This window comes from Necator americanus, chromosome IV (assembly GCF_031761385.1).
Source record: "Necator americanus strain Aroian chromosome IV, whole genome shotgun sequence".
Lineage (NCBI taxonomy): Eukaryota > Metazoa > Nematoda > Chromadorea > Rhabditida > Ancylostomatidae > Necator > Necator americanus.
The window spans coordinates 12972412-12988898 of NC_087374.1; the positions used below are offsets into that span (position 1 = coordinate 12972412).

Below are 16487 nucleotides of genomic sequence, written 5' to 3' on the forward strand. Positions count from 1 at the left end.
GAGAGGTAGGGGTAGGGGTAGAGAAGTAGGAGGGAAGAGAGGAAGGAGAAAACTGAGAGGAGAGGGAAACGTGCGCAAACAAGAAAAAGAGAATTCGATGTTAAAGGCAATTTCAGGTGGATTATGGGGACGAGGGTGACTCCGCCCACTTCTTCCTAATTGCAGTAAAAAACAGCCCAGAAGATGCGGCTTCAAGCGTTCCAGGGCGCTATTTTCCACGAGTTCGATTGGAGCGCGCCATCCTTGTGCATGCGCCGCAGGAAGAAATGGACAGAATAACCCTTCTTCCCATAATCTACGACGCCCTATAGGCATAACCCACCTGAAACCCGCACGACCCACTTCAAGCAGAGGCATTTTAGAAGGCAGGGTTAACGCTGTCGGTGCACAGTGCACAAAGAGTGGCGGTAGAACCGGAAGTGAAACGGAAATTCCTCTCCGAGGTGATAGAAAATGTTGCAGGAAAATACTGAGTATGAGGGACGAATTCAAAACGAATTTTCGAATTGATCAGAATATAACACCCAACTTTTGACATGTAGAAAAACGATCCATTTGATGTAATAGATATAGTACGTCTGAAACAACGGGATGAAAACTGTGAGGATAACGAAATGAAGCAAAGAAATTCCTCGAAACACTATATAACTACTTGGAAATTGGATAACTACTGCGATTCTTTTAAAAACCGATGTTATTTTGTATAACTCATCCTGATTTTTGTTACCGACAACTCAATATATAAGATATCCGCCCGTAAAGGATGAAAGAAGAAATCTTCGGAAGGTGACTGAAGTATAAGAACGTCTACTAGAAGCTTGTGACGCAGAAGAAAAACTAACATGCTTACGGAAACTGGTGATGGTATTCCAGATACAGTGTCGTATACGTGACTTCTCCCTCTTGCATAAATAGAAGCTCTAACAGGGACATCAATATGATCTGGACGACTATTCGATAACATGGGAGGGTGTAGTGTAGCGGTTAGAGGTCCCGCTTCCTGCACGTTCGATCGGAGGTTCGAATCCGCCCTGGTGCTGACCAAGCCCTTTATCTCTTCGGGGTCGATAAATTGGTACCAGACTTGTCTAGGAGAATAAAAGCACTGACTTGACACATCGGCTAGCCACCGCTTCTCACTGTATAGGCCAGTCACACGCTCCTGAACCTCAAGCGATTCTGAATTGAAGTGAACGTGGGAGCGCATCCCAAGCAGATTGATTAACGCGAGAAACTTTATCCTTTATCCTTTATTCGATAACATAATGACGACCGAGCGGCCTTCTACATTTCCGTGTGGGACCACGAGCATTTTTTTTTGCGCACAAATTGTGCGACCTCATTGTCGGAAGAAGTGCCAGAAAACAGTTTATGAAATAGACTAATCCACTGACGACAGCACACTTCTTCGGCTCCAATCGACTTTCACGACTTATATTTGAACGAGGAAATAATAACACCTAATTGAAACAACAAACTAATATCAAATTGAAGAAACTTTTTTTAAAAGACATTGACGACATTCGTGTTTGAGAAAAATTAGCTATGAAGGACCGGGGCTTTTTTTTCGTCCGCAACTGCAGTCCACATGTGAGCTATAGTTGGGTCAAAACGACATGAAACACGGACCGTTGCGTATGCGGCCGCGCTCGGAAGTGGTGTAGACGAGAGACAGCGGTTGGAATCGAGGTGGGACCGTGGCGAACTGCAGAGGTAAGTGGCGGTAGCGAGGATCCTTAAACGATCCCAACTGCTACGCTCCACCGCTTCGCTTCGAGCGCAGCCGCTTGCGCAACTGTCCGTGCTTCATGTCGTTTTGACCCGTCTATACGTTGCCGCGAACCTGTTAAGTATTTGATAGCTCATCAAAATGTACTTTCGTGATGTTGCCCTCGAAGCCCGGACATTCTCCCACAAAGCGAAAAACGTGTCCGACGACGTCGTGGGACATTGTCGTCAATGTGATAAGGGGGCAGCTGGCCTTTTCTGTTAAGTGATCAGTAACTGTCTTCGTATATATTAGGCACAGCGCGACTAAGCATTCTATTTCCTTAAAAAAAAAGTAAGAGACGACTAACCCTAACAGATGCGAAGCCTTCACATTTTGAGTAAAAGATTTGAAAGAGAATATTTCTCGTTGATTAACTATGTTTCATACCCTCAGTACAATAACAATTTTGACGACATTATATTCCGAAAAATGATATCTGCACCCGGAGATAAGAATGAAATTCAAAGTTTACTTAATGTGTTTCTGAGAAACGACACTCGTAGTAAATTTCATGCAGCACAACTTTGCAGCTTTTCACAGACAAATTTACCCACATGTATGAAAGTTTGGCGTCTCTCCCTCTTAGTTTTTTTTTGTGCCTAATCGAGAAAGATGGTAAATTTCTCCTCCTATTTCTGAATTGGCACATGTGGTCCAGAATTCCAGTCTTTTGTGATCCCGCAGTCGCACAAAGCTGCATTTTGACGACATTGATACAAATTCCTCAACCTGGTTGTTGCATTGTTTTCCAATTTTTGATACCGAATCTATGCTACAAAAATATAAACGTACACATCTGCAGTTCTCCCAAGAAATATTTGCGATATTTCTTGAGCTTTCTTCCACTGTTTTTTTTAAGGAACCAAAGCATTGGTGAAAGACTTCACAGCTTTCTTCCAAGAGGCGTAGTAGTGTCTGTCTATGTTTCCAGTACTATCTTTGAGAGTAGCCCCAAAATCAAATTCATTTTGCAACTATATTCCTTCGATACCGCTGCCATTTGTAAATATTGTTCGATATATGTGTTTCTCTTCTTTTCTCTCTCTAACAGCTACACGATGATGTGCGAACATGAAACGACGTGAACGTCATCATCATACTGATAAGCGTAAGATTCCACGCCAGATCGCCTAACCTGCTAGCTACTACTTAATCGGCCGTCTGCACGCGTATTTCCAGTTTCGAAATAAAGGATGATACAAACCTGAGGAGGCAAAAGTTACACGATCTCTGACGCACGTTCAATCCATTGCAGCAAACGGTACATGCTGATAATGGTTGGAAAATCGACTTGTTGTAATTCATTCGGCAGGGAACGGTTGTTCAACGTTACAATACGGATGTTTGTTGCCTTAGATTTAATGTTCCCTTCAGGCATTTGTCATATCTGCGTAAAGGCTTTGGCAGTGCGCTGGGCCACAACATCTCTTTGCAATAATTGGAATACTTGTGTTAAGTAACAGTGCAAGTAGTAAAGGTCGTATATTTCCAGGTGTACATTTGGATGCTTGATGGGATTTAGTGAAAGCAACAACCATATACAATTCATAATCACACATAACTTTAAAAAAGATACGCCAAAAATGTAAAATTTCCACTTTAACAGTACAACAGTGGAAACCCAAAGAGATAGAACTGAAAAAAACTCTGAAAAGAGTAATACTTACATTTACTATAAATCAATGATACGCATGCAACGTAAATGTCACAATGTAAACTGACTATGCCCTAAAGTAAAGCTACAATTTAATAGATACACTTGAAACGATCACACTTGAAACGTTGTATGTAGGAACAACTAAGAAAATATCTACAATTCCAGGTACTCCAACACCAAAATGTGGAGGAGCAAGAAATGGGAACAAGCAAAAAGTAGCACACACAATTAGTAATGTCCACATGTGGTACATAATTTCTAATAGACGTCTCAAGAGTTACGAATGCTCAACTATTCGACATGAAGTGATAACTCGAGAAGTGTAGCCACGGGAACATTCAGGAATGAAGGAACTGGTAATTAACAAAGAGAGGAGGATATACAAGGAAAGGAAGTAGGAATACAGAAAAAATCTAAAGAAGCAATACATTCATGTGAGCATACGTGAAGGTATGTCGTGTTCTTATAAATTAAAAAAAGCCGCTTCTAGTGTTCGAAAGAAATAATATAATTACCAATAATAACTCCTACCTTCACAAAAAAAATCAAATATGATATATAATCAAAACTTATCTCATTTCCACTAAACGAAAGTTATGAGACGAAGGAATTATCAGCATCAGTCGCTCACTTGCTGTAACTTTGCTCGGATTTTAGAGCACGTATGTGATTGTGCAGCTCGATGCCGCGAGCATAACGTCTTTCCACACCTAAGCAAGAATTTTCTAACATTGACATAAATTCTCTTCCGAAAACAGCAGACAACATTCACCTGCAATTAAAAGCACTATTTATTCTGAAAGCACAGACGTTGCACCGGGCTGCTCCTCCCCTTATCGCAACTGACCGCATTGCACGCGTAGATACCCCTCGACGAACTGGTAACTTAAAGCAAACCGTAAACTTCGTGATGATTGTCAGTAAATTGTGAACTACATAGAAAAGCTCACTGCAAATAACACGGACGACGTGTGACTCCCATCGTTTTCATCGGATGATGAACCTCCAAGGTGTGTTGCGCGCGGTTTACTGCGCGTTCTTTGACGGCAAGTTGAAAGCGACGGTGGATGTCTATGGCGGCGCACCTAAGTTGGTGAGCTGAGTTTTCGATTAAGATTTACTGATGATGGGAAAACTAGTTCCCACATGAAAACAGCAATGAACTGCACAATAGTAGACGTTATTAGGTGATATGAACACTGCTCGTTGTATGAATGCACGAAACAAACACCATCATACGTACTTTTTGCCTCCGGAACTCATTCGTTAAATCGCAAACAATCATTCCAGATGAAAGCTCCGATGGATCCTCGGACAACACTTCGTCTCCAGTCGGAGAATCAACGCGGAGGTTCTGAACGAAACTTAAATACACTCTCGACATGAAAACGAAGGCAAAAAAAAGGAAATAAAAAATGTCCACCTCAAATTTTTCCAGTGGCAGGGGCAGTGCTTCGAGAGAATTTGACGTCCTACTTGGTTGAGAACCTTCTATGTTAACTACTGGATTACAATCATCGTCGAAAATAGCTAGAAGCTCTAAATGATTCAAAGACATAAATTAATTTTGAGCGATTTGTGTCCATTACCAAACCTTTAGCTGCTCCCTGACTATTGGTTCGCGCTCGCCGTGCGTGTCGTGATCCATTAGTCATGGCAACTCCAGTTACTCGTATCGCCAGCCTTTTGTCATCATCAAGATCATGCTCCTTTTCCGTTTCACCAGCGCTGCTTTCTTTCGCACTCGTATCTTCAGCAGCACTACATCCTCTGCAAGTTCAAGAATCACCTGTTCACATCCGATTTTCAGGATTTCCGTGCACACTAACCTCCTCCCTCGACGTCGGTACTCCCGATCGCTTACTTCGTCACTGAGCATTAGGGTTTCTTCTTGCTCCCTTTCTGTCAGCGGTCCGGATCTGGCCACAACCACAAGCGTGAGTGTGGAACCTTCCCGAATGCCCACGGTGTCCATTTCTGCAGCATCCGGAAGTGATCTTCCGGCAAACACCTTAAATTGGAATCAATAGGATGATTTAGTATCGGTCTCAGCACAACAGAGTTGAAAATTATGATATTCATAACTGAGTGCACAAAATCCTCCAAAGTCTGGAAATGGTCAAAAACATTCTACAGATTCAGAAAACAGTAGCCTAATCCTGTTGTATAATAGACTAACCTCAATGATAAAACCAGTTTACCAAACAGCAAAAAAAAAAAAACAGGAGAAGGGTTTCTGGTCACCACCTCACGAGGAAACTTTTAGAACTAATTAAGGCTTCGCTGCGTTCATAATATATAATATGAATGAAAATGGCAATGGAGGTAACAGTATAAGAGCAACACATCACGAAATTGAAAGTGTTGGAATCTCTCCAAAAATATATAGTGCTAGGGCTGTTAACGAGTATAGTAGCGTTATCACGGTCAATTCCGCTCAAAAATGTAATTTTAAAAAAGTAATGAGAAACAGCCTTGCTATACCGTTTCCCCGTACGACTCGACGTGTTACGCCACAGAATGCGAGCAATCTTGTCATCTTCCTAGGTCCGTATCCAACTGACTCAGCTCAAATAAGCCCCAAAAGATTAACCACTACTTGCTTCATTCGTAAATGATTGCTATGTGGTTTCATAGCTACGACCAAAAGCAAGTTCAAAGTCCCGTCCCAAGAATAAGAAAACTCTTAAGCTGCCCGCAGAGTTCAAAGCCGCGCGGGCACCCGGTTTGGCGGCTCTGCGGTTCTAGTGACTGTGAGTTATTGACTATTCACAACAGTGCGCTCAATAACCAATAAAACCACAGAGCCGCCAAACTGTGCGCCCGCGCGGCTCTGAACTCTGCGGGCAGTCTTAGAGCACTTAAAGACCCAACTTGCATACACTGTTTTCTTTGGTCATTTTGCTTTCAGTTGACATACTTGTTCGTAGTTTTACCGTACTACCAGTACGGCAAGTCATACAACATATAAGGAAAGGAAATCACCAAAGCAACTCACAATGGCTTGCCGACCTGGTACAATCCTTTTTCGATGCCATACCCTCTTTTTTAAATCGCCGATCGTTTCGAATAGTCTAACTCGTTCTAACCATCTCTCACCAGTAACGGATTCAATCCATATGTCCACTGGAGCGATGCTCATGTCTGCCAATTATACCGTATATGTAGCCTTTGAGAAGCCAATAGAGCACTTATTGACTTAAGACACAAAAAAGATTAGTACTGTAACGTATTGATGACGTCGTTAACAACGAACAAATTACACAAACAAGGGAACATTTATAACAACCAAACAAAACGGCGAACTTCTTATAGAATTCAAAAAGTCTTGAACAAGAAATCTTCTCTTCTACGACATGGCATACAATTTTGCTATCACAAAGACATATAGTGTCACCTCGTAAAAACACAAGTAGATCAAAGCCACTCATTCAACAATATGGTAATCACTGGTAATAAGAGGAAACCACCGCATAAACATTATAACCACAGCGAATAAAGGACTTGCATAAGTGCTGACTAATATGCTAACCTAGGCGGGCCAAATATAACCCGTTCTTCATCACCACTGGTTCTCACTACCATCAAAAAAGTGAACACGCTAAAGAAAGAATCTGTCCAGATGATACCACAGGGATACAACTCCAAATATTGGAAACGACTAAAAAGACGTGAAGAAACACACATAAAAAATAGAATGCTATAAATAAATACAACTTCATTTGCTGCTTACTTAAAAGAATGAGTAAAACAAATATGTCATGAAAGTTGAGATGGACCTCGCCCAGTCAGAAGCTAAGTGCAATCAACTCCAAGATGAAAGAGAAAGAATTCTAAAATATGCAGCATCACTAAAATTCGAGTATGCATTATCTGAGAACCACGGATGCTGTACAGGTAGTTGATTTCGGCATGAAATTTCTCAACATTCAATAAAACTCAGCATCTTCTGCTTCCAGAGATGACTTTCGGTAGATGGTGGACTGACCTGAACATTTTATCTTTAGCACTCTTTCACAAGCATTTTTTTTAAACATAGTTTGTTATAAAAAGCATATCACTCAACATAGTTGAAGAGATTTCCACTCAATTTCGAGGCTGTCTGGAAAAATTTGGTTGATGGAGACTACGGAGAACGTAAACTTTCTGAGTATGGCGTAATATTTTGAGTATAACACATATAACGCACGGAATGTACGAAATATAAAAAGTGAGACTTATCTTAAGGCGACTTCAAAAAGAAAAGGCGTCAATCTAATTCTAAAACCTAGTATATCCGTTAAAAAGGATCTTGGGTTCCTCCTGTTCGATCTTTGTTACTCATAGCATTTCTCTGGAGCATTCATAGAGATTCCAGAGTTTTGTAAATACTAGAAACACTACAAGAAATACTGATAAAAAGCCTGAGTTTACGAATACGCTTGATGAACTTCACATTGGAAAACACGCTCCACAGTGAAACAAGCAAGAAATGAGAGTTTGAATTTAGCACAGCGGCAAAGAGAGTTAGCAGTTTTGAAAGTACTCCTCCTGACGCTAGACTGTGGATAATCGTGCCACTTTATCGACACCCATGGTAAGTTCTGCTCGCTTTACGGTGCCAATCGATGTCGTCCAAATCTTGAAGTCTTAGCTCTTTAATCGGAGCACCATCTCTTTCCAGAATTTTTCCTTTCCACGAGAAGAAAAAACCAGGAATTTTAGAAAGAGATGTTGTCGTCTCGTCGACTCTTTGGAAGACACCACTAATCACGAAAGACACAGTTAAAACGTATGGAAGCCTGGTGCAGCTATGCAAGCGGCTGCACTCAAACTGGCACGGTGGGGTTATCGGTTGCGTTCCAAGCATGACCCTCGCTTGCTGCAATAGGACTGTAGTTAACAGTGAATGTGCCAACTCGATCGCAGCTGCTAGCTCCGCATCGAACGCAGCTAATTACGCATTTGTACTGGGTTCCAGGCCTTCCTGAACCGACTAAATGACTTATTATCTCCACGAGTATACGACGGAAGCCCAGAGCTTGAAAATTACTAGGAGTGCTGTTCTGGCAACAGTTGACTTAGAATTTTGAAGGGCAGACTCACATGACATTGAACTTGCGTTTGAAATCGCGGAGCTCTACAAAGAAACGATAAGATGAGATCTCAAGGAGGAAAATACAACACATAACCCTGTCAGCAATTACTCCACCGAGAACGGAGGAAAAGGTCATCCACGAATTCCACTCACTTCGAGAGCCACGTCCACTTATTTGCCTTTTCACTGTCAGTGGGAAACGAGACATATTATCGAAGAGGTGCTTTCTGGGAAGATGTCACTATGTAAGTTTTAGACTGTATGGCGTCCCGACTTGACAGAAATATATCCAAGCATCTGAAGCACCAGTCGGAAATCCATTCACACTAAGTCAAAGCTCCTCACATGTAGAGGTAGGCATGAAATCCGCCATTCGATTCCAAGGAGACCTTCAACTTAGTTGAGACCGGAGTCAGGCGAGATGATGAGACATAACCCTCTCAAAAACGATATCATTAGGTTTGGAAGGTCATTAATAACCCCGTGAGCACAGCACTTTGAGAAGTACCTTGGGCATATTTACTAGAAGAAGAATTGTTCTACAAAAAGAATGAAATAGTGTTTTTAGGGCTTCTAAATTTCTCTGAATTTTTGATGGAACTTAGATAGCAAAATGCATTTGCCCATCTGTTTCGCATCTACATACTGGAAAACGGGTAAGGCCTGTAAACTAAGAAATCCGTACTCTGATAGTGAAAACCCTCGCCTACTTATTAAGATACATAACAAGATTCATAACACATTAAGAGAAGTAGTTAGATCAAGTTCAGCATGATCCGAGTTATTAGACACTATTTATCATCATATCCTTTCCACGCTCCAGTAGAAATCAGAACTTCCATAGGTTTTCCAATTTCAACAAAACGGTACGGCGTTCTAGAATTCATTCCCATATTTGGATTGAGGGTCTGAGGAAATCTCAACCGAGAAGTTTTCATTCCAGGTGCTCTAACTCTTCAAATCTAAATGGAAAAAATCCAAAAAAGTGAAATTTTAAGTATTTGTTTTCCTATGTTGAGCCGAACACGAGGTTGTTGTAATCTTTACTCTTGCCTTCGACTCTTCGACGAGTTCGGCATTTCAGAGACCGAAAAGGTGAAATCTAACGTGATTTATCCGACCGAACGCCCTTTCCGCCTAATACAGAAGATCCCAAGTCGATTTTTTGACCTTATAATTACAAGCAGAGGAGTCAATCATAGCTTAGGATCGGTGGGCTTTCCTGCCGTTGATTCTAGATACCAATGGTGAGGTGACTAGCGCAATCAAATGCAGGATAAAGTGCTTGGCGTTAATCAATCAGCACCGCCAACACGCGTTCTAAGAACTTCAGCCATTACGAAATGATTTGTAATGATCTTCAAAATCCGACGATTGCATAATCCGAAAATTTGCGGAAGCTATTACATTTGCCAATTAAAACAAAATTATATAGGAGGGACACAAGAAACGTCCAACAGTAACTATCAGACAAAAGCCGTGGTCGAGCAAGCTTTGTAAGATACAAAACGCACAACTAGAACACAAGCGTACGTAATCGTGACAGGTGAAAGTGTTAGCACAAAATAATAAACCCGCTTGAGCAAATCCAAAACCAACGAAGGGATGACACAACGAAAGATTATCCCCCTCATCATCACATACCAAATTCACATTAGATCTAAGCATTTATCACAAGAAAGGAGATTTTTCCGAGTATTGTAAATTTACATTTACAATCACGTGAAAAGTCGAAATAATAGAAGCAGAGGAAATTGCACTTTACTCTTCCTATTCTTTTTTTTTTTGGATTTTTTTTTGGGAGTTCTACATTATTTGTATAATAGTGCATAAGTAGAATTAAGTAGTCCTATCAACTTCCTTTTTCATTAGTTTTACCCTTCCTTACATTGGTATTGTATTTCTACATCATTTTCTCCTTGGATTGGTACTGGATTTCTGCACCATTTTCACCGTGCGACTGCTTGCGATTAGCATCCTTCATAGTCGTAGTCTCAGGTAAATCTTCTTCAATGATTCAATAGTTTATTCTGCTGCCAGGATGTCTTTTCAAAGGGTTGAGTGGTAGAAATTAGATTTTTGTCCCACTTTTCCGTCTAATCGTGCACGATTAACGTTTTTCTCTTGAAAGCGCTGATCATGGACTGTTACCGGAAGAACTGGAGCAGAAACTCAATTCTCACCAAATAAAATATTAAAGTTTTCTGAAGAGCAAAAGAAACTACAAAATTAATGCAAGGAGTTTAATAAGACTATGGAATTCTATTCATAATTTTAAGCGAAAAAAGAAAAACTATCAATAAAAAAGGGAAAAAAGTTCCGAGGATCCTGTACTGCATTGGAGACCAGTCTGCGCTCCGTCCTTACCGGCGACGCAACTAGTCACATTTATAAAACAAGTTCGACTAGCCCACTGGAACATTTATGCACATCATTTACCTCTAGTATATATGTGTGAAAAAATAATTATTGAGTCTTTTAACAAACTTAAGTCTCACAGCTCATATAAAAGGAGGAAACAAGGTACCAATTAACATGTATACATTTAATCATACTCCTTCCATCAGGACAGTGGAATGGAAATATTTCTAAGCGATAAACGTTATACCCCGTGGGGGTTCCCCTAAAGGAAACTAATATCTCTCGAACTAAATGTCTATACAAAACAAATTCCTGAACCAAAAAAAAAACCTTTTTTTCAAGTCCAAAAACCAGCACATCTTACGATTTTCACCGAGGAAGGCAGAAACATAAGTGCGATAGGGAAAAGACGGATCCTATTCAGGTGAAGGGGGTTAATTCATAGTACGCAGCTCAAGTGAAAGGGGTCCTTTCGCCCAAAAGTGAAGGGGGTAATTTCGCCAACCGTTTAAAAGTAAAGGAGGTCCCCTCCCCAACCGTTCAAAAGTGAAGGGGGTCAGATCACCGGCTCAGACTATCGCATCTATGGGCAGAAAGACATCTACGTTACGTAAAAAATAAAAAGCTGGCATAGAAATTCGCGCCAAGACATATTCCTAGCTTCTTTAAAACGTACACCTTCGGATGGTATGTTCCATGGAAACCGAAATCTCATTTATATCAGGAAAGCAGCTGCAACTATGCAGTTCTAAGAATAGTGACAACAAAGTACGGCTGTAACTATGGAGGAAGGCAACATAGAGTTTTGAAAAGTTTTGGGTTAACATTACACGGAAAAGAAACCAAATCACCAATCATCAATCAAGAATTTCTGCGAGTAAGGTAATACAAAGATAAAGATGTCTACAGTTATATTAATATTAGTTGTTACAATACATCCACAGGTGGTGCACAAAAACAAGTAGCGCTCCCGCAGCTGACCGTGAAGACGCTCTCTCCTACTCAAATAACCGTCCAACGGGAGCACCAAAACCAAAACCAAAAAACCTCCAACGGGAGCATGTCAATAATAAAGCATTGCTCCTACGTTATTTGTAAAAAAATCACATTGTGCTACTTTACCTAGACAGATAACCGGAACAGCAGTGCTCATATACAAGACCTGCTGCCGTTCATTCGTAAAAACCTACAGATTTACCCATTCACTACACAGTCGTATATAAATGAAATGTAATATCATTACAACTACATTCTCGCCCCTTTCACTATCTCCAGGTAGTCTTAGTCATGAACGTTGTTCTAGCGATTTCTGCATGCGTGTCTTTCATAGGAGTCGCACACGCAGTTGGTAAGTTTGCTAGACTCATCGCAACTTTCCTCACGCATCACATATATATCACAATTCATTCTTCTAAAGTTCGCAGATCATTTACGCAATCTACTCTTTGGAGGCACTGCATCAACTCCTAAAGCCCTACAGAGGAGAGCTAATTTAATGATTTTTTCTCAATAACGGCTCTAAAAAACCAACCTTTGATGGTTCAGTCAAAAATTATGAATTAGACCAAAATGTTCAACCAAAGAACTTCTATTCAAGAACTCAAATGCTTACCTTCAACTATCAACGCTTATTTCAGTGATGAAAACTATGAACCAGTGAGCCAGTAACACTGCCTCAAATCTTCCATTGTTTTAGCAGCACAAAGCGTGCATTTGGCAAATAAATTCCTCCCTACAATAAATACTAGCTAGTTCATATTCGATTCCGGTCATGAACCAACCGCAGCGTCGACTGTTCATTATTTTCTTAAAAGAAGAAAGAAAGAAAGACTATACAAAGAGTTATATATTGGATCGTGTAGAAAATCTTGTATCAGAGAACTTACTTATCTAATACCTTAATAGGAAGTTTGCGCACGTCATCACTTATCCATACTTCGATGACTATCGATGATCCTCCATTAATTTGGCAATTTTTCGTCTAGAATTCCAAAAAAAAAACCTAACAAATCTAGAGTCGCTGTAGTTGGTTTCTTCTTGTTTTTTTCTCGCAAAAAATATTTCAAGAACCCGAAAAAGCGATAGTAAGGTAGCGCGAAATCGGAAAAAGAAGGAGGATGAGGAACCGACTACCGGCCCAATTCCGTCAATTTTTGTAATTTTTTATTTTTTTTTAAACCTGATGTACCCTCTCACTTTATCATGCGGATAGTCACGTACAGTTGAGGGTCTTCTAGTTGTGTTGGCCAATGTCCGGAGCTCGCTGTAGGTGAAAACTGAACTGTACGACTGTGCTGCGAATCGGGAGAAGATCACAACTCGATAGTGACGTACTTCAACCCAAATCATCTGATTAACAGACCGCTCAACCACCTTTATGTACCATTGCGCAATTCGAATCCAGAACCTCCCAAAAGTTCCTCAAGTCCACTAGATCCCGTAATCTCTTCTTCTAAAAATTATAATTTTCTAAAACTTTCGGCACAAGACTTTCCAATGAAATAGATAAACATAATTTTTTTCAATTGCTCCGCAGAAAAGCTCGTTGCTTAATGTAGATAAACCACAGAAACTAAGCAGATAACTCACGTGCACATAGATGTGTACAGCAGAGCAACGACTAAACATGACTGGTACTTCAAAAAAAAAAAATAAGAGAACAAAAAATGAGATCTAAACTAGAAGTTATCGAATTATAAACCGCATCATAAGCTAAATTATGTCCAACTTCAATGGAAGAATTTTTGTCCAATAATATGTTGCTCAGCAACTAGATGAGTTTCTGCTCCAGACCACTTTTATAAAATAGTAACATGATATCTTGGGCGAGTTAATTACTGCGCGCAATAATTCTTCCAGAGAATCGCCTCAAATAACAAAAAGAAGCACAGTTCTCTTCTCTTTTCCAGGCGAAGGAGAGCGCTACAGCCATGAGTACTACGATGATAAAAGCAAAAATCATTACGATCGTGGACACGTCGACTCGTATAATAAAGGCTTCAAAAAAGGTTATGATAAAGCCGGATATGGAGAGTATGGTTTTCATAAGTATGGAGGCTGGGGAAGTTATTCTAGAGGAGAGGAACACGGAAAACACTATGGTACTTCTTCAAATTCCATACAATTATCTTCTCCCCAATTGACAAAGTCAGATACCTTTCAGGAACTGAATACGACATTGAACAGGAAAAAAGTCACCAGAATCACGGAAAAGACAAGAAGAAGAAAAGCTATTATGACTACGGTAATAAAAAACAAGACGATTATTATGATCATAAGCTAGACTACCATGAATATGGACACCCTTCACAAAACAAAAACGAACATGGAACCGATGGACATGAATATGGACATTATCAACCGCATCACAAGAGACATGACCAACACCGAGAAGACCACTATGGTAGGAAGAATTAGTCGATTAGAGAAAAACGTTAACTACTCGATATTGATCGATAGTTACACCTAACACTATGATAACTTTAAATAGAAGTTTTTATGAAAAGATACTTTGCGATGGAACTATTTCTGCACTGCAGTAACTGTGTTTTTGCTGGAGCCAATGCCCCGTCGCCCCCAATCCCTTAATTTATTTAGTTAATTTCGTCGTACCCTGCTTGCTACCCCATCGGCAGTCTTCCTATCACTTTAGAGGTTACTCTTCTCCACTTATGCTGCCGGCGGACCTTCGCTACTCAAATGCGCGTGACTAGTGTCGGCTCTATTATGAAACCTTGCACAAATATTAGACATAATTAGATTCATCAAGGATTGCACTAAAACTCTCTAGGTAGTTGAACGTAAAATCATCATATTAGGTGATAAACAGAAAAGCGACATGTTTCTTTTTTCTTCCCCAGCCTAGTCGAAAAGCACTTCATTTTTCTGATAATCGTCTTCCAATCAACGTACCTATCATTTTTCTTCTACTGCATACACGAGTCGGGTTAGCATAGAAGAAATACTTCAAATTAACGGGTTCGCGTCTACCTAATACACTTTTCTAACTTTTTTTTTACAACAATAACTCCTCTGTTTCAGAATATGGTCACTAACACTAGACGTCGCACGACCTCTAGATCTCGCTGCTCCATCTCATAATTTGTAATAAGAGGACTTGTTGTACCGTATATATTTAGAACGAATAAAAAATCAAAAACTAAAAGGTTGAGGGTAAATATAAAGCGAATGAGAAACAAGATGAAACGAGAGAATCTTCTAAAATGATTCAACAAACAAAAAAATCAATAAAAACGCCTTACTTTGCCGACGATCGCTGAGAAAGAGACTAGAAACTTCCGCAGCTGGAGTGTCCATCATGCAGGCAAGTACCAAACGCATGCAGTCAATGATGTCTGGATCTTCAATCCCGCATAGTAACGGAATTCGACCGTGCATGTCCCAAAGAAGACACAGAAAAAGATAAGGAAAAAGACTGCATATTCGAGAAATTGGCACACCTTTATCGAGATTGACTTCGACCCGTATGGAATGAACAGCAGCAGAAACTCGATCAAACCATGTCTTACGGCGATATGGAGTGCGCTGCATTAAAAAAAATATAAAAGTTGGTTACACTCCACTGGTAGTCGTTACAATAAATAATCCCATAGTTTTCAAAACGCACCACATAAAACTTACGTTTCTCCGTTGTCATTCGTCGCATTGCAGAGCACTCGTTGCGGGTCGAACTTGTCGAGATAACTTGTTAACATCTAGAAGTTAGTAGTTACAAATACTCAGACTTGTTAACAATTAAATACCTAAATTGTGGTACTCGCCTTGCCACCTTCCTCATTTTTGCTTAAACAACAATGATGAAGGACTGTATTACCACTATCGTCTCTTTTTGAAACATCCACTCCGTGATTCAGAAGATACTCTGAAAGCAATGAAACTTAGAAAAAATGACAGAAAAAAAGAGAAAAACTATAGGGAAAATCTGCAAGAAGAACTACGAAACAAAATACATCATATCTTTGTGCACCATCCGGACAATGAGAAAACACTGTACCACGGTTTAGGGGAAGAATGAGGTGCATATGTTGATTCTATAATTCAAATTAAAACTAATATTTTTGTTCCAAGTGAACACAAAAATTAAGGGAAGTCAGTGGTTGATGAGTTAAATATTTCAACGAAAATAAACTACTCTGAGGCGGAAACACCTGTTTCCAATATTAAGAGAAACAGCTCTATCATACAATGAGCAGAAGTAGATCCCTAAATTCTTTTCACAAACAGCATGATCTCCAGAACATTGATTGCTCGACTTTCGTCAAGGAAAACTTGAAATTCACAAAGACTTTGATGTAATAAATAAAGCAACCGAAATAGGTGCAAAAATAAAGATTAATTGGTACTACAGCGAAATACTTATTTTGGTTTATGAAGGTCTGTGAACTCAAAGTTTGCGCTTAATCTAGTAACATCCACGTTCATCAATCCAGGAATATTTCCGTTTCGAATCACACCAAAAAACCAGTGCATGAAGCAACACGTTTCTACAGCCGAAGGGGAGAAAATTTAGAGTTAGTAGCAGCCTACAGACAAAAAATACATGTTTTCTTAGAAGCAAACGAACTTCTCGCAGATTAAATGTCACACCATGGTAGTGTATT

The 16487-nt window shown here is 40.0% G+C and overlaps 2 protein-coding genes across 5 annotated transcripts in view; both read right to left on the reverse strand.

Moving 5' to 3' along the window:
* Positions 1-4047: 4047 nt before the first annotated feature.
* RB195_001113 (uncharacterized protein) lies at positions 4048-6707 on the reverse strand (the record flags this gene model as incomplete). Of its 2 annotated transcripts, XM_064197734.1 has the most annotated exons (9): positions 4048-4138; positions 4201-4313; positions 4379-4513; positions 4672-4782; positions 4852-4967; positions 5023-5198; positions 5258-5439; positions 6427-6572; positions 6692-6707. In XM_064197734.1, the coding sequence occupies 9 exons, from the start codon at positions 6705-6707 to the stop codon at positions 4048-4050; spliced, it is 1086 nt and encodes a 361-aa protein (XP_064053615.1). The 2 variants fall into 2 exon arrangements, with proteins under 2 accessions (XP_064053615.1, XP_064053616.1); XM_064197735.1 differs by lacking the exon at positions 6692-6707 and having other exon boundaries at positions 6427-6570.
* Positions 6708-7350: 643 nt separating this feature from the next.
* The window catches only part of RB195_001114 (uncharacterized protein), a gene marked incomplete at both ends in the record, with an annotated part of 29481 nt that continues 20344 nt past the window's right edge, over positions 7351-16487 (reverse strand). For 2 of the 3 annotated variants that reach the window (XM_064197738.1, XM_064197737.1), the window contains 5 exons: positions 7358-7416; positions 15129-15227; positions 15386-15411; positions 15508-15581; positions 15648-15748. In XM_064197738.1, coding sequence (XP_064053618.1) covers positions 7358-7416; positions 15129-15227; positions 15386-15411; positions 15508-15581; positions 15648-15748 — 359 coding nt within the window. Of the gene's footprint in view, positions 7417-7494; positions 7531-15128; positions 15228-15326; positions 15412-15507; positions 15582-15647; positions 15749-16487 lie in introns of all 3 variants that reach the window. The other variant, XM_064197736.1, reaches the window with a different exon arrangement.